At 35.8% G+C, this 26661-nt stretch overlaps 1 protein-coding gene across 2 annotated transcripts in view; it reads left to right on the top strand.

Annotated features, from left to right (window-relative positions):
- cacul1 (CDK2 associated cullin domain 1) overlaps positions 1-26661 on the top strand; it is a 57916-nt gene that overhangs the window by 24528 nt on the left and 6727 nt on the right. The window contains exons 5-6 of one of the 2 annotated variants that reach the window (XM_069189090.1): positions 6071-6173; positions 18705-18794. In XM_069189090.1, coding sequence (XP_069045191.1) covers positions 6071-6173; positions 18705-18794 — 193 coding nt within the window. Of the gene's footprint in view, positions 1-6070; positions 6174-18692; positions 18795-26661 lie in introns of both variants that reach the window. The other variant, XM_069189089.1, reaches the window with a different exon arrangement.

The following is a 26661-nucleotide window of genomic DNA, read 5'->3' as shown; positions in this document are numbered from 1 at the left end:
GAGGAGTCTGCTTACACATCCTCCTTCTCTCCTGTGTGCGGTTACGGGGTTCCTATCTGAGAGCCAAAACTCTGAAGCTTAAGAAACCTGCAATGCGTTGCACTGGCAATTGAATTAAAGCTCAAGAAAGTTGAAATCGAATTTACTCAGAACATTAAATTAACCATGACATTAAATAAAACATTTAAAGTATGTAGTAAACTTGTTCAATCAACTGGTTAGTAAAAAAGAATTGCAACTTAGTGCAAGTATCCCAACTGTAAGAGATTCATACCTGGTGGTTGATGTGGAAGTGCCTTGATATTCTTAGAGACATTCCCTCTAGCAAGCTGACATTATTTTATTAATGATCCTGACATAGCTACAGTAAGTAGGTTGTAGATGTACAATATTGTTTTTGAGAAAGAAGAGAAATGTTTCTTATTAAAGCGCTGTGGGACATTTGCACCCTGTAGTGAGTGCAGTGCCAGACTGAGGCAGGTTAATTGGACATCCTCTCTGACATTTCTCATCTGGCAGTTAAGAAAGAGACAGAGGGACAGCTGAATCCCGGATTTCTAATTGGCACCAGCCAATTAGAAGCCTTGTCTACAGGACATTTGAGAACTGTCGGGAAATTGATGGAAATAGAACAAATTGAGTCATTTTCTTTCACAAAAGAAGACTACAGCCCCGAGCAGTGAGGGTGCAAAGGAGTGTAAATATCAAAGTTTTTAACATGTCATAAGACTGATTAATAAAATGGACATATTCAGGTATCTCTCTCTTTGTGTCTTCATTTACAGTCATGGTTCTTATAAGGAGACATTTCACATGTTTGAAAGCTTCATAATGCAGCACTCCTTCATAGTTATTTAATGTGGTTTCATTCTGTGGGTTTAGGTAATTATATGTGTTTTGTTTGCTGAATTTATCTTTTGTATTTTTACAGAAAAACCTTTAATATCATGGATGTGCTTATGCTCTGCTCTTAGTTCCAGCAGCACCTTTTAATGCCAGATTCTTTCTTGATAGACTTCAGTGAAATTTTCTACATGTCACCTTTTTATTACTGATGTTACTGTTGGTTAGTTATTCACAATGTGGTTGCCATTTTTTTTTTGCTGTTGATCTCATGTACAGTTATATGTAATCTCACAAGATTACATATAAATTGCAAATAAGTCTTGATTGTATTGTTCAAAGACATGAGGGTCTCAGAGTGTTTACAAGTCATCTGAAACTTTTGGTTGTGGAAGATCTCAGTCTATCAAATATATATTGTGTCGTAGCCCATGTGTGCAGGCCTTTTACATTAATGGTTCGAATAGACGTTAATAACACACTTACGAGGAAGACAAAACACAATGGAATGTTATCTTTTCTTTAGATGTATTTCTTGGTGTGGAATTAAACCTCTTAGTGTTCCTTTTGAATCTGCATGTTGACACATCTCTCCACTCTAACCTCTTTTATATTAATACAGCTTTAAATCAATTAAATTACCTTGGGTATTGAGTATGAAAGCAATTTGTATTATTCTTAAACCAATTGGTGTCTTTTCCCGTTGCCTTATTTACATTTTTATCCTGTTTTATTATAAGCTGTTTTTCTCAGTTTTACACGTCAATGCTTCACAGTATAATGCCATTTCAGTATTGGATTATTTTGCAAGATTTAGCGAGCAGGACTTTATTAAGAGGTCAGTGGGTGTTACAAAAAATCTAGGAGGTCTTTTATAATTGCAGGCTTATGTTATGTAGGCTTTATATGATAATGATAATTTGTTGTCTCCGTCATAAAATTGATATGAGGTTTGAAAAGTGCTTTCTGTACATCTCAGTGGCAGTGACCCAGTAATTGTTATATAGGGACATTAATTAATAAAAGCAAAAGAATAATCTGGGACTCTGATAAATGTGCAAGTTATGTTAAATTAACTTAGGCATTATGTCTTTCTGTTTTCTATTAATGGAGTTATTAGATTGGTTCGCAGCAGGCACTCTTTAAAATTCATCCTCACAATGCTAATTTATGACTTATATGAAATCTGAAAATGTATTTATGAAAATATCATACTGTATTAATTTTCCAGGAAACTACCTCATATATATTTTACAGAAATATTTATATAAATATGATTTAAGTTTTCAAAGGAGGTTATTATGAGAAAGTAACTTGTTAACCTCATAATTGACCTTTATATTTACTTTAATACTCTCATAATGCATATTAAGAGAGACTTTCTGGTTCACAGCCCTTTAGTTTCATTGTTAGATGCAGATATTGAACACTTCTGGAGTATTTCAGATTTTGCTGCATTTTTCTGGTGGTAGTGGTCGTGCTGTGATTGTTATGGGTTTACTTTCATGTGCTTTTGCTGAATTAGAGTAGCACACTGAATTTCTGTAGTGAGCTAATTAATGACAGCATAATCAAAGTTTAATATGAATAGCAGTAGCTTTTTTGTACAAACAATATTCTAAGTGTGGATCACCATGGAAACAGTTCTCCCATACAAGAGAAAGACCAGACAAGGTGAGGAAAAAGGATTACACAAACTCTGAATTTTCACCATTAATTTAAAATATTGATAATGGCCTGATTCTCAAATCTAGCATATGTTGTACCCAAAAGCCTATGGTCTAAATGTTCATGATTCTTACTTAAATTAATAATAATAAAACATTATTGATGTATGCTGTTTTACTTAATGCCCCGCTTGCCATGTTATTAACTAAATTTAACATACAATATGGGCATGTTGGAAAATTGTATATTTATAATTTTATTTGTGCAGTTTCATCTTTGACACTCTTGTCTCATGCAATTTGATGTCAGGTTTTATACATCATCATATATATTATGTGAATTAGACTGCTGATAATGCTCTGCTATAATTCCTTGCAGCACAGTACTAGTTATCATCAAATACAACAGCAACTTAAGATTTTGAACTTTTTGTTGATGTTTTATGAGGAGATGAAGAATGTATGAGCCAGCAAGGAGAGATTTATTTTCTTTTTATATTTAGATAAGGTTTTGCAGAGATCTATATTTATGGAGAGTGAAGGCCAATGATAACACTTATCTTTTGAAATTAGCATGATAAAAATTCAAAACGTGCTTCTTCTGAACAGCTCTCTCATACTGCGATAGTAGAGTTAGAATATTTTACCTTTGGGGAGTTAACCCAGAAATCCGTTAGCCCATAGGATTACCTTGTCTTCATGTATTATGTGGAGATATGTTGCAATATGGGGAAAGCAAAGTTCAAAAATGCTTTCTTGCTTTTAATTATACCAATTTAAAAAGTATTACAGTATGATAAATCAGTTATTTGTTTGACCACATTTCAGATGTATCTGTGTTGAATTTTTACACCTCAAAATCAGCATGGCAAGCCAGAACAGAGTAATCCTGCGTTTATGTCTTATGTAAGCAAATTACAACTACTTAAAATACTTAAAAATGAATTGAAAAAGTTGGACCAGATTGATAAATCATTAAAGAGGTAGTGGATACATTAATTGAAGAATGCAAGTTCTAGTGGGTTTTAGTTTTTTCAAAGGTATGAACTGAGATATAATAGGTGCATAATCTTATATACTGTAGGTGACACCCCAGAACGTTAACACATGGCATTTATTTTATACATACTAACTCACTGATTTATTGATGACTATCATCCCTATTTAAATACAAAATAAGAGCAGTAAGTGCTGTTATTCACTTGAAATGAAGGAAGTTATTTTTTCATTAAATCTTTAAACCTAAGTACTCTTTAAGTCAAGCTTTAGAAAGATAACTTCCCTGATGTTTGAAATATGGCAAAACAGGGGTACCTTTCTTTGTATCCTCCATCTACTAAGATCCGTATTTTTCAATGAGTTCTCTTATTCTGTCCTGACATTTGCAGTTTGCTTATGCTAGGCCAGCTGCCAGCCTGCTGAACATCAGTTATACTGCATCACCAAAGTGAAATCCCAATGAGTAAGAATACACTGAGTAAATTGGTTAACTCCGAGGTGGAGCGGTGGCTCTGTGGCTAAGGATCTGTGCCTGTGGCTGGAAGGTTGCCGGTTTGTATCCCACGGCCGGCAGAGGAATCCTTCTCCGTTGGGCCCCTGAGCAACGCCCTTAACCCCAGGGGCGCCGTATAAATGGCTGACCCTGCACTCTGACCCCAAGCTTTTCTCTCCCCATCTATGTGCCTGTGTGTCTCATGGAGAGCAAGCTGGGGTATGCAAAAAGACAAATTACTAATGCAATAAATTATATATGACTAATAAAGTGATCTTATCTTATCTTATTGATTCTAGGGACTGTCAGCATATACTTAAAGTAGTGCTGCACATTTGAAATGGATAGACAGAAATAAATCTGTAAGCAGCAATCATCAGTGGCCCATCCAACATATGCTGTTTTTGTTTAAGCATAGGTGTGTGTTTGACCTTTAAAAGAGATCATAGGTCACAAATAAGGATGTTTTGTGTATTGTGATAGATCATGTATGGTTTCCTATGTGTTCCATAGTAACCTTGACCCTGTCTGCACTCACTTAGTTTGATTTTGCATTTGACCTTTGAGAGGTAAAAGTCCAGGGACTTTTTTTTTTGATTGAGCACATAAACATTCCTATGATCTTTCCATAATAACAGTAATGAATCTTCAGTCATTTAAAGTCATAAATCAGTTTTTCATTTAATCAGGACAGGTCTTATAAGCCAGTTTATACGGTGTATGCCCAAATCATGTGTCCAATTAGCTTTATTCAGCTGTAGACTATAATGACTTCTATTTCTCTGGTCATACACAAGCTTGATTTTGCTTAGGTTGATACGTTTTATAATACAGCAATTTGTTTCCTACAGTTTTGATTTGGGAAAATCCTTTATTAGGTTTTCCATAAATACAACAAACCATATACATACAATGCCTATAGAAAGTCTACACCCCTCTTTGACTTTTTCACATTTTATTGTGTTACCATGATGTATTTAACTAAGAAAGTACTCTGTAATGTCAAAGTGAAAGAAAATCCAGATATTTTATTGAATTAATTAAAAATAATAACCAGAATATAATTGAATGCATGTGGGAAAAAATTTAAAAAGGTCAAAGGGGGTGTAGACTTTCTATAGGCACTGTCTGTAATATACACTAACATTATCTTTGCTACTATTAATCAAACAAAATAAATCTGGGAAAGAAAAAAAAACCTGACTGTTTCAAAGTCTCTATGTTTGAGGATTTTAAACTAATACTGTTTCACATTGTAAACACACCATAAGAATGGGGTCCAAGCTTTTTTTTCCACATATGAACTCTTAGTAAACTTCACTAGGGGCTTAGATACGTTTCATATACTGTATGTATTGAGATACAGTAGCAGTAGAGTACATTAGAGAGTCTTCTTGGTAATTTAAATGTTATAAATATGTTATATGTTAAATGTTTTCGCCAAAGTCAGAGCTATGTTTAAAAAAAATATGAGTGAAGAATGAGGGGCAATCTGTCGTAGTCTTCTGTCTAGAAACTTTATTCATCTCAGGGCCCCTCATGAGTTCTAGCATAGTCTGCACAAACATCCTTACACACTTAACTGCACAAATACATGTTTAATACTCACCTGTTTCCATTACTTCATCTTATTGGTCTTCTCTGTCCTGTTACACAACTGCAATGTTTTTGCTTTCTGAGCACTATTTGGCGTTGAAATGTTCCTTAATAAATGATTTAATTGCCTTTTTGAACACCTTTCTTATAAAATTCTTGTGACCTTAGTAACATCCCTGAAACTACCACAGGCCTTGTTCACAGAAAATGTGACCTTGCTCAGTGCTCTAAGCCTGGTGGTGTGTGCATGGAGGGGTTATTTAACAGTCATAAATTGGTCGTACTTGCAATAGCCAAGACCTACTAATATTTGACTCTTATTTAACCTCTATAACTATTAACACCCCCTTTTAAATACTTCAAACTATTAAACTAACCAAGACTACTTGCAGGAGAAAAACAAAACTGCTCTGAGCACAAGGGAAAGTGCATTTATGCAGATTTCAAACACCATTTTCCTTTTGCTTTCCAGAACAAGTTTTACATTGAAACAAAACTGAACAGAGACCTGAAAGATGATCTCATCAAGCTGTTTACAGATCATGTTGCAGAAAAGCATGTGTGCACCTTAATGCGTAAGTACACTGAAGCAGTGGTTTATTTTGTAGAGGTAAGGCAATATAAAACTATGTATTAATTCATACAGATAGATTTCCACAACATTGCTGTGCTTTTCTTATATATTTTTATGAACACAATGACTAGGTTATTATTATTGAGGGAGTGTAGAAGTAGTAGCAGCAGCACAGAAATGGCTGTTTAAGAATGGAGTGGAGTCTTTTCTCAAAAAGAAAACATCTGTGCCCCCCTTCTTTCCTGTTAAAAATAGATTCTGTATGGTCATGAAAAGAAAAACTAATACCTTAGGAGGAACATAGACCCCCCCCCCCCCTCCTCAAAATGCATTTTGTTCTGAAGGGATGGGCTCAGAAAATGGATAGTTTGCTTCTTAAAGGTTCCCTGCATTGGATAGGGTGATATTGAAGGATTGCTCTTCAGTTATCATCCATTGAATTATTGGTTAAAGTGTAGAATGGTACTTTGAAGGTCATCTGCTTCCATTCTAAATTAAACTGAATTTGTGGAGATTTGTAATGTTTCTTGTGAGGTACAGGTGATAGTCATAGACATTGGTACTAGATGCACTTATTTCAGACACAGTATTTGCACAGATCTCACAAGTTTCTTGCCACCGGCTTTGCTGTCTTACCAGCATTCTTACCTGACAGATCTTCAGAGCTCTTAAAAAATAAATTAAGAAATCACTAAAAAATCACTGAAAAAATTCAAAAGAGAAGTGATCAAAAAATGTTGGGATGGCCAGATCTTTGTTCCTGTAGTCTCTCAAAGTGCATCACGCTGTATGATATGCTGGCAGCTTTGAGGTCATAGTTTTGTTTTCCAGACAAAATATAGGCTTACCTATTTAAAGAACAGATCCAAGTACTATGTTCAGACAAACTTCTGAATGGTGTTCACACCAGCGGTAAATAATTTTCCAGATGAATGTTGTAGAACAGGTGGTACTTGGTTCTAAGTTATGTTTTTCTTATCTGAACCCCATACTCCTGTTAGACGAGAATTTTTCCTCATGTGGGCGTGGTTGTCAAAATAAGCAAATAATCAATATATCAGGCAACACTGATGCCTGTTTTTAATTAATTTTCTATATGAAAATAGAAAAATGTGCAAATGTGCAAATGGAGGTTCAGTACAGCAGCCATATCACCCTGACACTCACAACTGGCATTCCACTGAAGCTAAGCAGGTGTGAGTCTGGCCAGTACCTGGATGGGAGACAGTACCTCCTGGGAAAAACTAAGGTTGCTGCTGGAAGCGGTGTTAGTGGGGCCAGCAGGGGGCGCTCATGCGGTCCATGTGGGTCCTAATGCCCCAGTATAGTGACGGGGACACTATACCGTAAACAGGCACCGTCCTTCGGATGAGACATAAAACCGAGGTCCTGACTCTCTGTGGTTATTAAAAATCCCAGGGCGTTTCTCGAAAAGAAACGGGGTTTAAAAGGGGTTTACCCTGCAAATTTCCCATTGGTCCTTACCAATCTTGATCTAATAATAATCCCCATCTATGAATTGGCTTCATTATTCTGCTCTCCTCTCCACTGATAGCTGATGTGTGGTGAGCGTTCTGGCGCACTATGGCTGCCACCACATCATCCAGGTGGATGCTGCACATTGGTGCTTGTGGAGGGGAGTCCCCATTACCTGTAAAGCGCTTTGAATGGAGTGTCCAGGAAATAAAGTTTCTCTAAGAGAGGTACTTTCTTTGTTCAGGTGGGTAGCTGCGTCAGCATGCATAGGCTGCAAAGGAATAAGTAATAGGTTTATTCCATGCTGAAAAAAAGAAGAAAGAGAACACGTTTTGGCCGTGGAGCCTTCTTCAGGTGTGAGAGAGACAGGGCAGTAGGCAAAGGTAAAGTAGCGGGAGAACAAAGGTTGGGAGGGAGGAGGAGTGAGAGGCGGGAGCAGGGGACAGAAAGAGAGGCCAATCAAGAGGTGTGAAGTCAGAATTTTCACACCTCTCTGCACTCATCAATGCTAATTCTTTTTAACCCCGAAATATACAAATAGCATTGCAGTTCACCTTGAAGGATTGCCATTATGTATCAAGTCAAGGGACCCCTCCTGTGTTTGAACACATCCTGTTTTAACCAGTAGTGCCTTCACCCCATGGGAGCTTCTTGCCAAAATTAGTTATCTCTGGAAGGAAGTCTTCGGTGGTCATGCCTTTCAGAATCCCCTTAATGATCTTGTTTCTGCACATGGACATCCTCTAAAGTCAATGATGGTTTAATACATATTCTAATATACCATTATTGACATTATGTAATGTACTGAGAGGCATTAAAAAGGCAACAAATATTAGAACTAATAGCATTGTTTTTAGTTTTAATTTTTGGGTATATGTGTCTTAATTCAATTCCCAGTCTTTACATTGTTTTATACAGTATTTCTGACTTCTCTTTATATGTGCTGTTTTTTTGCTTTCTTTGCATTTAAAGCACAGATCAAGAATAGGTACAGAATTTTTCCATGCAAAAATGGAACGAGTAATAGTTCCTTTGCAGACTGATCTGACCTATTTATGCAGTAATTACTATTAGAAGTAACCTGCTGTTTATCCGAGGTTCATTTGTTACAAATGCTGCAGTTATTTCTATGTTAGTCCAAATATTAGAAGGAAAAACTGTAGTATTTTATAAGGCACTTTGTACTCTTTTTTTTCCTTTTTCTTTTTTATTGTTGATTCAGATTGATATACTGGTGCTCATTCATAAAGGATGATTATTGTTATGAGTCAATTAAATGAGTGGGTGTACTTTAGTTTTCATATGTTAAAGAAAGTGGGAATATTGCTTCTCCACTATTCTTTCACTGTTTCTTCTTTTCTCTTGCTTGTAGTATTGATCTTTGTCCAAATTGCTGTCTCTAAGCTCAAGAGAGAAATGTCAGGAGTTTTTATACTGCTTTTTAGGCCTCCATTATTTGTTTCATGCAACAATACTGCCAATGTCTTTTTAAAATCAGCTTTTGTCAGGAATGGAATTGTATTAAAATTCTACACCTTCTCATTTGTAACATGCTTGTGCACTTTTGATGAAAAAACAAACAGCATCTGAATTGCATTGTTCAGTTATTGTTTCAGGTAACAGTTCTTGTTTTCACACTGGCTAAGATGCCGGTGTTTAGGAAGAAATGGTAAAGGACAAGGTGTACAATTATTTGATGTCTAGTAGTTTTGTATTTGGGCGGAGTGGTGGCACAGAGGCAAAGGATCTGCGCCTGTGGCTGGAAGGTTGCCGGTTCAAATCCCGCGGCCGGCAGAGGAATCTGACTCTATTGGGCCCCTGAGCAAGGCCCTTAATCCCAACTGCTCCAGGGGCGCCGTATAAATGGCTGACCCTGTGCTCTGACCCCAAGCTTCTCTCCCTGTCTATGTGCTTGTGTGTCTCATGGTATGCGAAAAGACAAATTCCTAATGCAAGAAATTGTATATGGCTAATAAAGTGATCTAATCTAATCTGTATTCCTTACGATTTGTTGTTTTCTGACATTTTACATAGGTTTGGGGTAAGGTATTTTAAGGTTGAGATACAGACCTACAGTAGAATCATGTTGCAAGACATTACAGTATATGTAAAATGTAGTTTAAAGCCTTTTAAATTTTAGGGTCATGGTCCTTCATGCAATATGGATAGCACTATTACAAAATACCAAAGATCTGTAGCTTTTACAGGATTTGGTATTAAAGGAATTGCCATTACTTTTGGACCAGTTCTGAAGAATTAAAAAACTACCATTAAAAGAATTAGTACCTGATATTGGAATAATAAGCAATGTAACTTTCTTTTAATAGGCTCTTGATTTTAGGATATGTCACATGGGAATTCTTATACTGCGGTGAATTATATTTTCCTACAGTACATTTGTAGACTACTGCTTTTCTAAAAATGTGTAATGCTCTACTCTGGATGTTTTTTTTTATTCTTTCCTTCCATATTTTTAGGTAATTGTGCCTCTTTTGTAAAACGCACACAGCCCTGGCTAGATTTTATTAATGGTCTAATGGGAAACTTGGAGTGGGTGTGCATGAAGGAGGAAAGTACAATTCATTGCTTTTTATTAATGTCAAAAATAATGTATGATAGAGCAACACAATGTTCTGTTGCTTTAAGAACAGACATGAATCGTGAAGTGAATAACCAGTGCAGAGATCAGGATAAAAACACCCACTCGTAGACACTGGGACTGAATGTGTCTCTCATCAAGCTCACTGAACTCTTCATCAGACATCAGATTTTTGACACATAATACATCACAAAGCTTTTAATTTACAAGTTTTTAGTCTTGGTTTATTCAGTTGTATTAATTTAATGTTTGATGAAAAAAGCACATTTTAAAATAATGCTGCTTATATAACTATGCCACATCTCTCCTCTCCTGATCTTCAGCTTCCAAGTTGATAAAGCAGAGGTACGGGATCGACAACCTGACTTAACTACAGTATAATGCTAAAAGACCATTGACAAGGTTCACAGGAGTACTTAACAGGTTACTTTTTTTTGTATTTTCTCCTTGGTGTTTATGCCAAGGTCCTCTTAGAAATGTGCAAAAAAATGAGTGAAATTGTAGTTTTTGAAAGCTGAAAAACATTCTTTTATCCTTCTAACATTTATATCCCAGTGCACTGCACTTTTTGATTCCCTTTGATCCTGTGCCTTTCAAATCCGTGGATTCCATTACAACCATTGTCAATTAGAAAAGATCAAGTGTTGTTTTATTTACGAGTGCTGTGAGTTCCTCAGAAGGAGCAGAAGCTGTTGCTCAAGGAATAAACAGGGTTGCTAAGCCCACAAGGGGGAGTGACACTGTATTTATTGTAGGAGAAAATAAATACTGCTTAATGGCTATGGCTTGCCAACAGCTTGGATCCCTGACAAATATATACAAGGTATTGCTTGCCTGCTTCAAGCACTACCAAAATGGCTGACTCCAGGACAGGGGGACTTGCTGCCACTCTCAATCATACACTTGTAGTGGTGTATCAAACACTGGGGGGAAAAAAGGTGGTGCTATTATTTCAAGGCATTGCGTTAAACAATACTTTTCTAATACCACTCTATCAGTCTCCGTCCCAGCAGTCTGTTTAACGTGCAAACAGAGTTATCCAGGCACCGTGCACACTATTTATTTAAAAAAAAAACTTTGTTTCACCATGTAAGTCAATTGTGAACATCTCATAAACTAAGTGAATGCAGTGGGGTGTCATTTACATTGGTATCCTGGGGAGCACCCATTTATGCTGTAGGACATACAATGGAGTAAATTAACCTCCATCTGATCCAGAGTGTAGATGTACTGTATAATCACTACTCCACACCAGGGCCCTGAGTCAGAAAGCTCAGACTGTGACATATCTAAAAATTAAACAGTGGATGGTGAAGAAATGGAAAGTAAAACATCTAAGAATTGCCAGTGCAAAGGAAGTTGGAAGCCCACTGTAATTGAACCAGACTATGAAGACCCTGTTGGTCAAATAGATGTAGACAGTGTGGAAAACCCAGTGGATTTTTCATATGATTTTTTTAATGAGGTGTTAGAGAATTTCGAAGCAATCTGTGTGCCTGTCAAGCAATTTCAGCAAACTAAAAAAGAAATGCATAAAGCATTTCAATGCCATTGATGGTACTCAGTGGGAGTGAGATGACGTCCTTATATATAATCATTTATGAGAATACTCATATTCATATACTCAGAATTTGAGGTGGAAGGTAACAGAGGAAGAGGCAGGCCTAGAAAGAGATGGATAGATTGTGTGAGAAAAGATATGGAGGTATGTGAAGTGAGTGAGGAAGATGTGCTCGACAGAGACAAATGGAGAAGAGCAACCAAAGCAGCTGACCCCAGGACAGTCTGGGACTAAGGCTGTGAAAAAGAAGAAGAAGATTTATGAGAATACTCAAGTCATGTCTAAGAGAATCAAACAATGACAAGCCTTACAGGTTGAGAGATTTAATTGAAAAACGAAAAATAAATTGGCAAAACAGTTGTCAAAGTAAAGACGTCACTTAAGCAGTACATGCTTGAAACACAAGTGAAGTGAGGGTATAAAAACTGGACTTGAGCTTACATGAACAGTTATATCTGTGACTTTTAGATTATAATACTAGCACAAATGATGAAGTCATTTAATATAATCTAGGAAGGATAGGTAGTGACATCTTTGTATTTTCTGTGGGATAGTACAGATGTGGAATTGAGAAGGGTAATAAGAAAGGTTTTGCCAAAGTGGAATTGGAGAGAAATGAAAATGATTACTCAATTTAATTTGATAGAATCTCCTGTGTCAGATGACAAGGACAAGCATATTGTCATATTACTGTCAACCACTCGCTATCCTTCTGAAATTGTACAATGGGACAAGAACAAAAGATAGGTCTGTTGTCTGGCTGGACTGTAACAAAATGATAACTGATCCATCCAGGATGTAAAGATAAGACTGACATGTTGAAGACCTATGCTGTTGATATGAAAGGCAGGAAGTGGTGGCACAGACGCCTGAGGTATTTTCTTGAAGCAAAGTAATTTGATATCTTTCTGTTTTAGGTTCTTTAGGTTGAACAATGCACAGCCAAGACTCAGCACACACCTGTACCTGTCACCTTGATGTATTGTAAGCAGTATAGTAAAGAGAAGCATATAGACCCATCTGATGTGAATGCGCTTTGGAGCTGTTCTTGATCTGTATCACTGACAATAATCATGTTACACTAGTTCATGTGTGAATCTGATAAATCTGAGACCCCATATTGCTTTTCAAGTGTTGTTTTATTCTTGGTTGGAATTTGATTTTTTTTAAATCATTGTTAGAATACTGGTACCATGCCAGTTAAATGATGTGCTAAAAAGAAATTGTGTTTTTATCTATACAACACTGAGTGAAATTAAGGAAAGCGTGTTTTGTGTTTATTTTAAGGCACTCACCGGTAGAATAGGAATAGTGGATATACAGACTACATTAAAAACAAAATGTCAATGGGCTCTGTTCTGAAAGGTTTTTTCCATAAATTTGGATGTGAGCCTACTTGCAAGCCATTAAATTAATAAACAAGCACTTTAAAATACACAGAATTTTCAAACTGCAGAGATTATGCTGGTCCTTTTTATTTTTTAAATGTATAACTTATTTATAGCCCTGGCGTATGAATGTATTACATTGACGTAACACATACCCATACTTCTGAGTTCAGCAGCAGTTTCACCTAAAATCACCTAAAATCTGAATACATAAACATCCAGTTACAAGTCCATATCCCTAACAGTTCCTGTTACCTTAGTAATAGTGTCTTAATCTCATATCTGTTATTCTGCTGTTATTAATTGTGGGGCTGTGGTAATAAAGATGTCCAGTTTGGTTCCATATTCACCTTTATTGATAAGTTGCACATTAATACTTCATGGACTATTGTCCGAGCCAGATCTTTAACGTGAATAAGGTATTCATTCAGCAGATCTTATGAACAGTGGATGAGTATTAAATGGGAAATCAGAGCAAACCAAAAATCAAACATGAACTACAGTTTATCAAACTAGCCATTCCAAATATTGAGACATCCACTGAGGGACTGAGCCATACAGTACCTGCTTCAGCATCCATGGATGCACCAGAAGGTCAGCGTACTTGTGTAGCCAAAGCATCCCATGAATCACTAGATGGCAGTATTTCACATTCATAAATTTGATCTCTGGTCCTCCATCCTTGATTCCTAATTACTGAACTAAGGATGCATTTGTACAGTATGTTAGTGTGTATTCTAACAACACGGCACAATTTGATTATTGTTAAGGACTCAGGAATACACTAAAATGTGATCTCCTTATGTGCATACAGTGCACCAATATAGTGATTGCCTGGGCATGACAAAGATGTACTTGTGGTGAAAATGAGGTAATAGATTACCAGTGTCAAACAACATTATCCAAGTCTAACATGTAGTTTCCCTTTTTTATCTTTTTTTTCTACACCTAGTTTCAGCTCAAACCTCAAAGCTGTCTGACCAGAAGCAGGGGTCCCCCAAGGTAGATCTGAGCACCAGTTTTGTTGTATTGCTACTAGGGACTCCCAGTCATAGCTGGAAGTGTCATAGTTTGGATTTGAACCTGTAATCTCTGTACTGTACAATTGGCAAATCAAATGGTATTATCCCCTTGGAAATGTCAAGTAATTTCGAAATGAAAGCTTTCATCTGTGTAGACAAATAAGTACAGTGTACTTGAGATATGCAATACAGGGTTTGCATTAGATTAACACATTATTTAGAGCTGACAGTACATAACCTGCTGCTTTATCAGGAATTCACATCATTGAACTTCTAATGAGCCATCACATTGACAAAATGTTTAATGAAAAGTCAGACTTTTTGGAAGTAGAATGATTCACTCTTATTACAGCGGGTCAGAAATACTTTATATGATGCATCTTTGTCTTTAATGTGCTTAATGTTCTGTGAATTTAGCTTTGACACTTTTATATACACCAGTGAACATAAATAGTTGACAGCAAAAACGTCACTGCTTTGCTTAAAAGTTCTAGGAAGTGTACATCTGTTCTGAAAGGTTAAAAACTATGCTTGAATAAGTACTTTGTTGTAGAACTGAATTTACTTGCAAAATAGATTTAAAACAGTTAAGTGGCCAACAATTTCATGTACTTAATAATGAGTAATTCTTAATTACTGGAAGTGTCCTTTTTTATCATTAAGCCCTTTTGATTTCATTTTAAAGAAAAATCAAAAACAAGAAAAGTTTAAAAAGATTCTAAAATAATTTTGTAAAGTATGTTGAGTATTGTCTGCATTTTCAAAGCTTCATATTTTTCAAGTTGGATTTCTCTAGTCTGTACTGCAGTGCAACATCTGCTTAATTATTCTAGGATAAATTGAACCTGAAAGACTTCTAAATCTTACAGTGCATGAGAACAGGTGGATGCCAGCTTGAAATATCTTTTTAATTGGTTCTCCCTGTATACTTTCTGACAGTAGGTTCTGAGGAGTACTGTATTTTAAGAAGTGGCCTATTTAATTTGCATATAAATATATACAAGAAGATGGTACAGTGATCATCTTTGCTGCCTCGCAGTGCTATTGCTACGGGGTGCTACAGAGGCTATAAAAATTATCCCCCCCCCCCCCCCGGACTTCTTTTACATTGTATTGGTTTCTACTACCTTTGCACATTTGGACATAAGTCTTGTCTTTAACTGTGTCACTCTAGAATATGAACTTTTCTCTTTTTAAACCACTCCAGTGTTGCTTTGGCTGTATGTGTTGGGTCATTATCCTACTGGAAGATGAATCTCCAACCAGCTCCCAAGTCTTTCGCAGACTTTAACAAATTTCCTCCAGGTTTTCTCTGTACTTTTGCTGCAGCCATTTTTCCTTCTGTCTTTACAAGTCTCTTATTTTTGAATGCCTGTTATTGTTAAAAATTTAATTACAGGACATGGATATTTTATAACTGCACATGATATGTGATAGTATCATGTATTACAGCCTAAAATGTGTATCTAAGCCATGCGTTTTTTTTGTAAAGGGAGTTGTGTAGTCATGTTTCTTCATCAGTTCATTCTTTAAAAAATGCCTTGGATAGCAAAAATTTTAAATTAACCAAATATAACAGAGGAAACCATTAACTCTTTGGGGATTACAGTGAAAAACAAATGTTCCCTTTCCCAGTTAGTGCGTGCATGATTTCAAAAACATTTGAATGATATGTAAATTTGTTTTATCACATAAATTTATTTGCCTGATAAGTCTAATATTCTATCCATATTATGAGGGTCACAAACAATTCTACCACTTTTGCATTTCCCTTGGTGGGGAAAAAATAAAAAGCAACAAAGCAGCAGTACTTCATCTTCTGACTCAAAAGTTAATTGAAATAAAAGGCAAATGAAAGTTGTAGCACCACAAGTCTACCTGATTTATAGTTTATAAGATGGATTACTGTTGTATTGTAGCTCATTGTCAGTTTGCTGCAATAAAGGAAATTGATTTTTTGATAATAAAAGAAATATGGGTATACCTTTGAAACTAGTTTTCTGCAGGAGTGTGCATAGTGTGTGTCCAAGCAGATTGTGTTGTGGGTATTTTCAATGGCTTCTATCACAGTTCTTCCTGCTTTCTGCAACTAGCAATGTCAAACCAAATTTATATGATTACACTGAAATATATCAAGTATTACAATAAAAAATAAAAAGAAACCCAAGAAATGCCTGGTGCAATATATTTACAGTGGCTAGCAAAACGTTTCACGCCCTTGGACTTTTTCACATTTTATTGTTGCAATATGAAATCATAATGTATTGGGATTTTTCTTTGCTTTTGATCGATACAAAACACTATAATCTGAAAGCGAACACAAAATTCTATAGATTCTCAGAAATAAATGCTAAATATAAAACAGAAAAATAACAAATTGCATAATTATTCATGCTTACAGGAAAAAATCAACCCCATATATTTCATGTGTACTGTATGTTCTTAAGCTGATGATTTAAGGTGATACATATGCACATCCTGAAACAAGCCTGGCATTTGTACAGAAGTCCCCTTTTATTTTGAGAGCAAATATAAGGAATTGTGCAAGCTGATGGCTTCTTCAGCTGTAAATCAGAAACACAAGTTTTCTCTAGGCATGTGGGATAAAATTAGAATTAGGGTGACCTTAAGTAAGCGACAGAACCTTTTAACAATTGCAGAAAGTGCTGAGAGCAAAATATCTTTAATCTGTAATTGTGGATTTGTTCATTTTCTTCTGTGGTTTTTGCAGTCAGTAATACATCCCCCAGATTTTTATGTCTTATCTCTTAACAGCCAACGAATACGTGTGACAAAGTCTCTGTTCCAAATTGTGCTTTGGCTGTGTAAAGCCTTTCTTAGAGATTTTTACCACATTTAAGTACTCAACACTTCTGTGCTCTTATTTGTTTTGATTGTTTTATTCCATTTTAAAAGCTGTTTCAGCTTCCTGCATTTTCAAAAAGACACATGACTTCCATTTAAAATAATTGCAGTGAGTTTCTCCAGCTTGTAGCAACCTCCAATTAAAATGAAGACTTCCTGGATTAAAGAAATCTAAAAGACTGATAACAAAACTTAAACTGTTATAAATGTATTGAAATTAAAGCCTTCCTGGGTAATGCCTGGCTGTTAATCACTATGAGAAAATAGCTGCCTGATACGTTTTTATATGGGAGGCTTGGAATAATTGGATGTGCTGCATAGCACAAATGTGACTGTGAATAACATTACATGATTTTAGCTGTTATGTACAACAGCTTAGAGAGATTGTAATGATTGGCTGCATTGGTGATGATTTGACCGATAAGCCAATAATTACTGAAGCAATCAGATACTTCATCAAGACAAACTGTGGGGTACTGAGTGTGATACGTTTTGAGCATTCTGCCTCATCTTATTGTAACTAACTTAATTTGTACGGGGAGTTTTAATCTATCTGTGCACTTTGAAGACTTTGAATTATTCACATCTTAATCGGGCACTTTTCTGGCTTAAAATACTCGGCAAGAGATCTAGAAAAGCAGAGCCAAAGTAAAGTTAGCATATTAATATGTCTGTGGGTTTCAGAATAAATGTTACGAATACTTGCCTTGTAGTTAAGACGTACAAGGCAGAGACTGAGTTATATAAACTTTTTAATCAGATTTTAGGTTATATTTTAGGTTTCATTCTTTTTTGTGTCTATAGTTTGTTTGATATTGCTATAGTATAAATTTAAATACAAATATACTATCCAGTAAATTGGATCAAAGCTGACTTCTAGAAGAGCAGCAGTATGCTGTAGCATGGAAGCACAAACTATCATTTGGCTCATGTCAGAATTTTTATTTTTCAGGATTTAAGATTTTGGCAAAAAAGCACTGTAACAATCTTCCCTGAGATAACTGCATGATATTAATTTGACAAAGCTTTTACAGTGTCTTCTGGACACGCGTACAAATCTATAAATACATATTGATTTCAGTTTGTTCTTTAGCACACTGATATCTATTTCTAGGGAGACATTGTCCTGGATGCAGCAACAAATTAAACCTTTGTTTTCATCAGCCATACAATTGCTACATTATTTTATAAGCTTATTCTTGTATCAAAAAATGATTGAGTTTTTTTTCAGTGAAAAAAAAGTGCCTTGGTCTCTAGATACACTTAATTAAGCCATATTATTGTTTTTCTTTTATTTGATGACAAGAAATACAGGACAACCTGAATTACCACAGTTACTGTAGAAAGTATGAAGGTATAACGTTTCTACATTCCACTATTTATATTTATGAAGTTAATGACTGAAATAGCTGAATGGTCAACTCATTTTTCCAGTAGTATATCAAGTATCAGGCTATATAAATATCAGACTGTTAACTCCATCCAAATGTCCTGTCTCAAAACCAGTCTTGACCAAGTGTTTTCAAAATCAGGTATTGAATGCCATATATTGGTGGTGTGTTATATATGTTTGGAAAGTTTTTAGTTATAATAATGCTAATTATTTTAGTGTTTTCCACAGCTTTACTCTTAGAAGCCCATTCCACGCCTTTTCAGATCACACCATCAACGATGGCAAATATAGTGAAAGGCCTTTACACTCTCCGACCAGGTAAGGAACTCAACCTTATTCATAACGTATTGATCATGTTTTCGGCACTGTTAATTCTGTTGGAGGGGTTTGGGCAGTTTGCACAGGGAGAAAAATGTTCATCTGTTGTCTTGTCTTATACTTGGAAGAGTTTAAATTTCTTCAGATGGCAGTACAGTTTATGTACTGATTAGATCCATGCACAAATCGTTGTGTTGATGCTTTATGATCATTGCCCTCACGTCCAGAAAATGGTCATGGTATATTCCAGTGCAGCCAGACTGTAATTAAAAGTGGGATACAGTACTTAAGAAGACAATAGAAGACAATGAGGCAGCGAGTGAAAGGAAGGCTTTTTTAGATCCCGAGTGGTAATAATTTGGCTCATGTATTAATGATCTTGATGCTTTTGGGGAGGCGCAGCTGGAGGATGTGTTCTCATATTTCAGCTTCAAGAAATCACTCATTTGACCAACAGCTCAATATCCAACTGTAAGGCAATACCTATTTTCTTTGTGTAGACTGATGTTTGATTTTTTTTCTAGAGCTGAAATTTAACCTTTTAACTTCTGATTTTTTTTTTACTTTATTCTTAGAATAATGCTAAATAGCATCCTTTTTTCATCTGAAATCCATGAATGCTAAGGCTTTGTGGTACTTTGATTGTAAGTAAAACAATAAGAAGAGATATATAGGTAGGCCTTCACATATACCATTTCTTACAGCTCCTTGCCTATAATATGTATAATATTGGAAGAAAAAATATACACACAGGTTCATCCAGACACAACTGTTTCAAATGGATGTTTTTGCCTCTTCCGTATTACTCTATCTTTTATTATGAACCAGAACATATTAAACAGCAACCCTAATAAATCTAGACTATACAGTAGATACAGATGCTATGAAGAGTAAAAGAAATAAATAGCCAAAAATGTGAAAAGCAGGTAATGAGATTTGAAGACCAGGCTTGAAAAATTACTTTAAAAATACTTTGAAATGATTAATATGAGAGAAACATAACTCTTACCTTAGTATGTTTGAATGAAACTAGAAAGGACAAAAACATGAGGCATAATACTGTAAAAAAAGATTGATGCAAACATCACAGCTTGTGTTCTGGCTTCATTAATTAGCTGAATTAGTTTTAGTTCAGGTTCAGCTTTATCTTTGGGTATGTTCTGCTGGAGGATTGTGTTATAATCTGTATGTGTGTATACAGTATGCTGTACATCCGGTTTCATGGACTTTGGATTTTATGGACAAAATCTGCTCAAGGGGTATTATGTATGTGAAATCAGAAATATGACTCTTTCCCAGCAATAATGATGAAATGCACAAACTATAAAACAATGCAAAATACTACAATACTAAATTTAGAAATATTAATGGGGCGCTATAGTGGTAGGTTAATTGCTTAGAATGAGTGGTGTTTGTGTTTCCTATGCTTCAGTATTATTTATGACACATGAGAGAGGAGTGTCATACATTTGGTACATTTGGATTCTTTTTGGCACTGTTCTCTCAGGCTGTATACAGTACAATAGACAACACCACACAATGTGCACAGTACATGACCAAACTGAACAAAAAAAAATTACAATCATATAGTAGTACAGACAATAAACACACAGGACAAGGACACAAGTGATATCTGAGGCATTAAATGTGCAGTACCACTTGCCAGAGCATAAGAGAGAACAGTTTAATTGTTATCCTAACCTGTAAACAGCACAAAGCTAGTTCAGGTGCATGTTACAAAAAAAGGCAGTACTGTCAAATTAAAACACACTCACTGTTAATACTTTTCAGATACTTCCTAACTGATACTTTATATGATTCTGACAAATTTGAGGTCATGTGAGGTCATGCATGATGTACTGTACAGTACTTGATGATTTACAGGAGCCCAAGTAAGGGTTAGGGTTAGAGCTTGAACAACACCTAGACATTGTATAATGCATTTGCTGTGCTTTATGATGTATTTGAAATGCAGGAAAAGTTTTGTTTTGTTGTTTCCTCGAAAAACAAAATGGCCCAAATTTGCAGCTTTTGCTACCGTGCCGTGCCTGTCAATCAAAAATGATTCAAAATCAAAAGTTAGAAAACTCACTTTCTACATGCTAAACTTTCTCATTTTTTTGCACTTAAAACCAAACAAAATTACAAGTTTAGCCAAACTTTAGTGTTAACTGTAATCATAACCTTTAAACAACACATCTTGCTTCCTTTAAATGCCATTTCAGTTGCAGGTTACAAAAAAAGAAATACGGGAACATTAAAACAGATTCACAGCAGACACATTTAAAAAGCTTTATAACTGGAACTTTTTATGATTCTGACTAATTAACAATAGTTTATAGCTCGGCCATTAACATAACTGGTCCTGCCAAGCTGGTGCCAAAGCTCAGGAATCTGGGTTTATGCAGCTCTATCTACAACTGGATGTAGGATTTCCTGACGAGCAGACCTCAGGTGGTGAAAATTGCAACAGTATCTCCTCTATGTGGATGTTGATGTTAGCTCATTATGCCTTCCGGCATGTAGGCACATCCTGTTCATCCTGTTGCTTTTTGCATAACATTTGTTTTTCATGGGACAGGGTTGTTAGCCTTGTGCCCAACCTCCTACATGGAAGACCTGGTGCCCGACGTGGGACATGAACCCACTATCCTGAGATTATGAGTATTGTGCTCTACCAACAGAGCTAGTTGGGGCAATATCTCCTCTATAGCTATCCTACATTCTGGAGCTTCCTCAAGGCTGCTAGCTCAGTCCCTGGCTGTATTCCGTGTTCACCTATGACTGTACAGCAACCATATTAAGAATTTTGTTGATGACACCACAGTTATTGGGCTGATCAGCAACAGCAATGAAGTCTGCATATCAGGTAGAGCATCTAACAAGGTGGTTCCTTGATTACCTAGCCCTGGATGCCTGCAAGACAAAAAAAAGTCATTGCAGATTTAAGGAAACCCAGAGGGAGTCGAGTCACGTCACAATCAGTATCAAGAGAAGAACAGTGGGAACTGTGAGCTGCTTCAGGTTCCACGGACTGTAGATCCCTGACGACTTGGCTTGACCTCACCACATGCAGGCCAGTCTGAAAAAAGGCACAACAGCACCTCCACTTTCTGCATTGCATAAAGAAATGTGGTATAGGAAAGCAGCTACTCAGAAACTTTTACCACAGCACCATAGAAAGTGCCCTCACTAGTATTAGCACTGTATTGTACTGCAAAGATATTCTACAAAGGGTTGTGGCTAAAACACAAGAGGATTAGAGAATCTCACTTATCAATTGATGAGATCCACACCATCCACCATAACAATAAAGCCCAATCCATTATTCAGGATACCATATATCAAACATATATCAAAAACCTTGCCTTAAAAAAACGTGATCAAAAATGACTCCAAATTTGTCAGAATCATATAAAGCATATATAAAGTAAATCTTCTTAAATTTGACAGTATTGTTTTTTTGTAACTTGCACCTGAAATGGCGTGTGAAATAAGATTTGTTCTGTTTACAGGTTAGGATTACAATAACCACTAAAGTTCGGCTAAACTTGTCTTTTTGTTTGGTTTAAAGGGAAAAAAGTTAGAGAAATTAGCATGTTATAATAATAATAAGAAGAATAACAATATTACACTCCACTCAAAGCGCTTTACAGGTAATGGGGTCTCCCCTCCACCACCACCAATGTGCAGCAAAAAATGTAGAAAGTGTGTTTTCAATATTTTGATGATTTTTGACATAGTGTATGTGCGATTTAGGAAAAGTTACATATTTGGGCCAAATTTATTTTTTGCGGATGTATTGCAAAAATTGTTGATTGTTCAGACCCCATCCATAAGCTTACCTTTTGCACTTCTAGAGCATGCATTAGATTAACAACCTTGATTTAAAAAACTGTTCGAAAATGTTACTTACATTACTGCCCCTGTTTACATTTTCAAGGGCAATACAGTATGTAGTGCTATACAGCAATACAACAAGATACAGCAATAATATCTGACTCATTTGAGCAGGAAGCAAACTGAAGTGCATCAAGGGAGTCTAGGATCATGCAGTTTTTTTGTCTCACTACTAGTCTTCCCAGACACTTCATCATCATAGAAGTGGGGTCCACTGGGTGTTGAATGCACTCACATTACCTTGTTCACATGACTGATTGTAGAGAGAGAAATTAAAAATGTCTTTATATACAACTTATAACTGAATGCCACAGGTTTTAAGTACACAAGGTCAAAAATGCCATCTGGGTTTGCTGCTTGTGGGTTTTTCACTCCTTTAAAGGCTCTACACACCTCTTGTTTTGAAAGCTGTGACAAAAGGTCTTCTGGTTCTCTGGTAGCTTTGATAGCAAGCTTAGTGTTCTGAATCTCAAAGTGGTTGTAGAAGATGTTCAGCTCACCTGGCAGTGATGCAGCATGAAATAAATAGCTAGTGTATTTATGATGGGGCAGCACAGTGGATAGCATTGCTTCTTTGTAATGTCAATAGATCCTGTTAGCATATATAATATTGTTACCAAAATTGGAGAAAATCAGGATTTGACTGAGCGGTTTAGTCAGTAAGTAAAATAATTATTCATAACCCCCGAATTGTAAGTGATTTCTAGCAATATACCAGAGTAGCTGGTATAATTAGAGGTGCGTGAATTCTTTGTTCTCTCGCACAGCTTTGGTGAGAGGAGTAATAATCCAGGCACATTTGGTTAAACAATTATTTATTACAATAACAAAACACAAACTACACTACACACCACATAACAACCCACAAGTTAATTTATGTACAGTATTTACAAATAAGGCATTTCAAAGGCCTAACATTCTGAGAAAACCCCAGACTGCTACTAAGCATTACACTCATATTGCCTACAGAGGCCCCATAAGAGATGAGCTGCCTTCTAACTAAATACAATGCAACCTGCAGTTAAATCTCTCTCTCTGCACCCCAGATGTCACAAAATAACTGGGAGCTTATATCCCTATCCATAAAAATGCACCCTAAGCAGGAAAGACGTTTCTAACTGAGGTATCTTTTACCCAGGAAACCCAAGTCTTCTTAAAAACACAGAAAAGCACACTTTCTCTAACAAGGTTCAAAGACTTAGCTCCAGACAGGTTTGGTTTGGATGATCAGGTAGAGGCTCTCGCCTGGCACAAGCTCCCACCTCCTCTGGACTCCTCTCTCTTCTCCTTCTTGCCTGCTTCTCTTTTCTTCCCCTCCTCTCTCTCTTCATGTGATCTTATATTGTGTGTGTCTGTATTGCTCCTTGCAAATCATTAACCCACAACTAACCTAGGTATACTAAGGTAAACTTTACAATTGTTTCTGTTCAAGGGACCCCCCCACCTCAGATATCCTCTCTGCTTTGAAGTTAGAAGTGTTTACTTTTCCAAGTGTCACAAACTTCATCTAAAATCTAAGAGACACCTCTCAGTCAATTAAAACTGTAATAGTATATATATTTTGTTTTCTCTTACAATAGTATGTTTTTGGACTTTAAAAATGTCATTTGTGACTTAACACCAATAATGGAAACCCCTTTCCCCCATTAATCCATAAAACTGTAAGGTTTTTTCTGTACTTTAATAATAAGGAGTAGACATACAGTATAGCCGGGTCTTAATTTCCTTAGATTTATGTAATGTTAGTTATGAACAGGGTCTGATGAGACCAGGCTTTGTGATGTATTCAAGATTTAGGTTGGAAATAGGTTAACAGTACTGATAGAACGTTTTTGTGTGTGTCTTCTTCATTGAGTTAAGGAATCTGTTATGAACCACAAACTGTATAAAAGAGGATAAAAATAACATAAATGTATTGATGGTCTAAACAATTATTAAAGTCTGTGATCACAGAAATAATAACCAGGCTCAAAGTATTGAGAATAACACAGATATACCCAAATTCTGGAAAACTGCAAAATCTACCTCTAAAATAGGTTTTTAATTTTTTGAAAAGGTTTTTCAGGAGTACTGTGATTTAGAACTCTGAAGGCCTGTGTTGTATATTATTGATTGGAAATGACTTTTATTTGGGTTTTTGGTGCTCTTTGTCATGTAGTGGGCTTATTATAGATTTCTATCCCAGGTCACTCCAATTTTAAAAAACACCATTCAGAGATATTTACTGGAGGGACAATGCTTTAATAAATTTGGAAAAATCCTTCAGGGGACTGCTTCCCTAGCTTCAGTCAGGGAAAATGATGATTAAAACATCCCCTTGTTCTAGATACTGAAGATATTTATTTAGTTATTTTAGCCATTGTTTTATCACCTATTCATTCCTAATCACTTTCCTCATCTCGGTAGTTGTTGGAGCTAAATGAAGCATTCCGTGAACTACAGATATAAAAGACAGGGAGAAGATTGACTGTGTAGTTTGCCACAGTAATTGATGTAGAGGAAGGGAGACAATTGACAGTGTGTGGAAAGGAGTGTATTGCTCCAGTACTTTTCATTGATTAGTCCATTAATAATTGTTCCTATTTGTGCTAACTATTGCAGGGCTCTTATATTTTCTCCCCAGAAATGTTTTTCATACAGTTTGATACTGTTCCTATGGCTGTGTCAGTGGGGCTGTTGGTATCTGTTTGAGCCTTTTTAGGTCTATAGCTATTTCTGTTACATTTAGATTGAATGAATTATGTCAGGTTTAATTGAATTGTTTTATTATTATTGAATTTATTATATTTTAATTTTAGGTTTGCAAATGGAGTGGTACAGTACCATTGTCCACACTGTCCAATTATAACACTTTTTTCCCAGATTGATTTAGCATACCATTCAGTTAAGCTCAAAGAATGAAAGGAAGGTTAAAAATGAGGGGAGGCCTTTCACCTTATCTTCGTTTTTTTTTTCTAATAGCTTATTGATCTGTAAACCTGTAAAATTATCCCATTTGTAAAATTATTCCAGAAAATCAACAGTAGTATGGCTACTGTACAGCAGTTTCTATAAAGAAATGCCTCTTGTTTTTTAGTCCTGGAAGAATTATCTTAATTTTCTCATGTCCTTGTTTCACAACTTATACTAAAATAGTCCTCTGAGTTGAAATTTGCTGGAAAATTTCAGGAAGGCATCCAAGATATTAACATCCTTCTAGCTCAGTGATAAAGTTGAAGTAAAGTTTGTTGATGTTTGTTTTTCTCCTGGGTTGACTTATCTCTGTTCCAGATAAGACTAACATTAATTATTTCTCGTTGGTTTCAGCTACCTTATAGTAACACCCCACGCTCCTCTGCACAGAATGTTTTATGGGTCATGAATTGTGTCTATATCTTTTGGAATTTCCTTCCATATTGGTATCATCTGTGAACTTTGCGAGTTAGCTAACTGTACTAACAGTCTAAGTTAATAAAATCTACTGTATACAGAGTGGTAATCCTTGTACAAAATTTAGAAGCTTTTAAATTTAAAAGAAAAAAGATCTCAATATAGAATATTATATGCTTTCTTTGACCCAATTACTATTTGTGCTTTATCAAGGAATTAAATAATTATTTGAGCATGCACAAATAATGTTTTTTTTCTAAATCCATTTTGGCTGTGCCAAATAATCCTATTGCCCTACAGGTGATCCTCTAGTTTAGCTATAATTATAATTTTCATAAACGTACATCTAATTGAAGTGAAATATTGTTGGTCTACAATTAAATGGATGAGTTTTTTTCTATGGATGGTTGCTACATTAGCGATTTTCCAGTGAATTACCCCTCTCCTGAGTACCAGTTTGCAGTGTTCTTCTAACAGTATATTAATAACTTCTCTGATGCTGGTTGAGTACCATCAGGAACTAGAGATTTGTTTGAGTGCTTCTAATACCTGCATGATGTCTTCCTTTTTCTGTTTTCAATACTGTATAGAAATTTCT

The sequence above is a fragment of the Lepisosteus oculatus genome, chromosome 4 (assembly GCF_040954835.1).
Source record: "Lepisosteus oculatus isolate fLepOcu1 chromosome 4, fLepOcu1.hap2, whole genome shotgun sequence".
NCBI lineage: Eukaryota > Metazoa > Chordata > Actinopteri > Semionotiformes > Lepisosteidae > Lepisosteus > Lepisosteus oculatus.
The sequence above is the reverse complement of the archived record's forward strand: the minus strand, read 5'-3'. Positions and strand labels throughout refer to the sequence as shown.